Genomic DNA, 3,047 nt, shown 5'->3' with positions numbered 1-3,047 from the left:
CGATGTTACTTTTTCCTTCGTAATGAAGATTTTGGTTTTGGGTTTGAGAATGAGGTTTCTTCAGGTGATAAGGCGCAACGTTTCTTTGAATCGTTGTTTGGTTCATTGTTTGTGGAAGGCAAAATTGTGCGTTCCTCGTAAAATTCCTTGGTATCTCGGGTTGAATTTTATTCCTATTTGTCTCGTACGTGAGAGTCTGTGAGTTTTGATAATGTTCGTTTCGTGTTTTATTGTGTTCATGTTAATTTGTTTTAGGTTTTTTGTTTAATTTTGTTCGTTTTGTTAGGATGCCTGGGTGGCTTGTGTTGTTTAGGTTTGGTTGGCTTTTAGGGTTTCTTTGTATTCACAGTATCTATTTTGGGTAGTTTAGTTTGGTTTGTTTGGTTTGACTCGTCATTAGATAGGTGTTCAGACTTTTCTTTTTTAGGTTTTAGTCATTTTCTATTCGCGAGGTTTGTCGTGATAAATGTTTGTGTTGTATCATTTTTAAAGGTTTGTTCATTTTTATGAAATTCCTTCGTTTATATTAAGTTTTGTTTTAGTAAAAAGAAAAGAAAATATTTTTTTTGTAAGTTAAGTGTTACAGTAGTAAATTGTAATGGACAAAGTGGATACTTGTGCCAAGCACATATAAAAACCCAATGAGAGGGTTACAACATGATCTTACAATGCTTGCAAGAAACTAATTAAAGGATCATATATGGACTTCTAATTTGATTTTCTTATTTTGTTGGATTTGAGCGGTTGCGTGTTATGCTCTTTGCCATCTAATTTTTTCCAATAAAACTGATCATGAACTAAACAAATATAACGGTAATAATTTCAAACGTACAACATGATTTTTCAAAGTGGTGTATAAGGAGTGGCAATCAAATAGAGATGATTTTTTTTCCTGCAGACAACTCCAAAAGTATCACTCATGTCTAAGTCTCTAGGATTTATCCCTCCAGATATTTTCCAGTCGAAGTGATAGAGTAAATGCGATAAAGTAATCTCAACGTTTGCTAAACCGAACAAACTACCTGGACACATCCTCCTCCCGGCCCCAAACTGAAGATACTCTAAATTGTTACCTGAGAAATCAATATTAGTGTTCTCAAACCTTTCAGGTAGAAAACTTTCTGGATCGTGCCAGTATTCAGGATCCCTTCCTAATGCCCACGCGTTAACAATGACTTTGGTTTTTATGGGTATGACGTATCCGTTGATCTCACAACTTTCGCGACATTCTCTGGGCATCAGTAAGGGAACGGGGGGATGCAATCTAAAAGTTTCCTTAACTACCATTTTTAAGTACTTCAGTTCTTGAAAATCAATGTCTTGTATTATTGTCTTTCCCTTAAACATTTGTCGCACTTCAGATTGTGCTCCCTTTAGTACTTCAGGGTTCCTCATTAGTTCAGACATGACCCATTCTACTGTTGATGCAGAAGTGTCAGTTCCAGCTGTAAAAACATCCTGTATGCATGCAACATGTTGACTTACTTAAGTGATTAATTCCCTCTAGCTTTTTAGCATGCTAAGTAATACTTCAAAAGAAAAACAACCTTTGTAAAAAAAAGCTATCATTCGAAAGTAAAATAATAACCTTTTTAAATAAAAATTGTGCACTAAATTGACTCACACAAATAAGGGATTTATATGACAATTATATCAGTGAATATTCTACACCAAGGATTGATAAACTTCAAGTTTTTCATCAAATAAATCTTTTCCCCAAATATAAAAAGTTTTTCTAAGCTATATTAATGCAATAAGTTTCGAACAAGACTTTAGAGAAAGGTCTAAGACCACTAGTACTGGTGGGGCCAATCAAACGCCCAAAGATTGACATTGATACTAGCAAAACATCCTTCATTTCGCTAACTAATGACATTTTTCATCACGTGAATGTGTGTTTTTGTTGTACAATACTCAGTAAAAATGATAATTTTTATTAATTAATTAATTACGATGGATGTGAGGGGTATGTCATGGATATTAGTGACATGTGAGGATTTAGTAATGTGAAGAAAATACTGAGTGTGTATAATGTGGCATACTCTTAATTCTAAGAGGAATATCATTGATAAAAATTGATTAAAATGTTACCACCGTCCAACTATACTATTATTATTATCACTAAGACCATTGCTAACGGGACTCGCCTTGGCTTGCCATGCGGCTCGACGTCGAGGGCATCCTTGGCATTGACTTGCCCTTGGTCTGTACTCGCAATGCAATACCAACATAAACCATCACGGACCAAACACAAAAAAATCAAATGGCATTCTAGCCGTTAGCCTTTCAAACAGCCATTTCTAAATTTTTTATTTTTTATTTAAATACAATTATATAAACCAACCCAAACCAACATTCCTTTTTAACGCTTTCAACTACACAACTTCCATACAATTTCAACTACCAAAATGCCTATAAATCAACCAAAAAAATCAAACCAAACCAAATGTTCAACTTAAAACAAGTAAAAGTCAAGATTTTTCCAATATCTACTTGACTCTCAAATGTATCAATCATCTTCCGGCTCGTCTTCGAACCCGAATAAAGTTTGGGGCCGCGTCTTATTCATCGTCACTACCCGCGTTTACACCTCAACATATCAACCCATATCAATAACAATACATTAACAACTCATACACACCTCATTTCCAACAACAAACTATACGATATCTTATTTTACATGTTACAACAACTCGATTTTCTACTCAAATTCCATTTGAATCCGAAGACAATGATCATGAAATCGAAGAGGTTGTAGAAACCTACCCGAGGAAATATCCAAAACTCAGCCCGATGAAGTCGTTGAAAACCGATCGGAAAGACAAAAAGTGTGATGCACAAAAGTGTCGTGCCAATGCAGAAAGTCGACTTTTGGCTATGATTTAGACAGAAGTTTCCGAATGTATGGAAATGGGAACTAATTAACTAAAAGATTCATTGTTGGGTATGATCCGAACAAAATACAATTTAGAAGTTGTCGAAAAACGTTGAGCAGATCAAATCACATGTAAATTGAGCAAAATGGGGAAAGATGTCAAGATTTTCAT

At 34.8% G+C, this 3,047-nt stretch overlaps 1 protein-coding gene across 1 annotated transcript; it reads right to left on the bottom strand.

Moving 5' to 3' along the window:
- Positions 1-843: 843 nt before the first annotated feature.
- Positions 844-1,876, bottom strand: LOC139839801 (premnaspirodiene oxygenase-like). The gene is made up of 2 exons (XM_071829964.1): positions 1,772-1,876; positions 844-1,458 (listed from the first exon to the last, which is right to left on the bottom strand). Exons 1-2 carry the CDS (start codon positions 1,874-1,876, stop codon positions 844-846), a joined length of 720 nt encoding a protein of 239 aa, XP_071686065.1.
- Positions 1,877-3,047: the final 1,171 nt, after the last annotated feature.

This window comes from Rutidosis leptorrhynchoides, chromosome 1 (assembly GCF_046630445.1).
Source record: "Rutidosis leptorrhynchoides isolate AG116_Rl617_1_P2 chromosome 1, CSIRO_AGI_Rlap_v1, whole genome shotgun sequence".
In the NCBI taxonomy this organism is placed as follows: Eukaryota; Viridiplantae; Streptophyta; class Magnoliopsida; order Asterales; family Asteraceae; genus Rutidosis; species Rutidosis leptorrhynchoides.
Note: the sequence above shows the minus strand (reverse complement) of the source record. Positions and strands in the feature narration are given on the sequence as shown.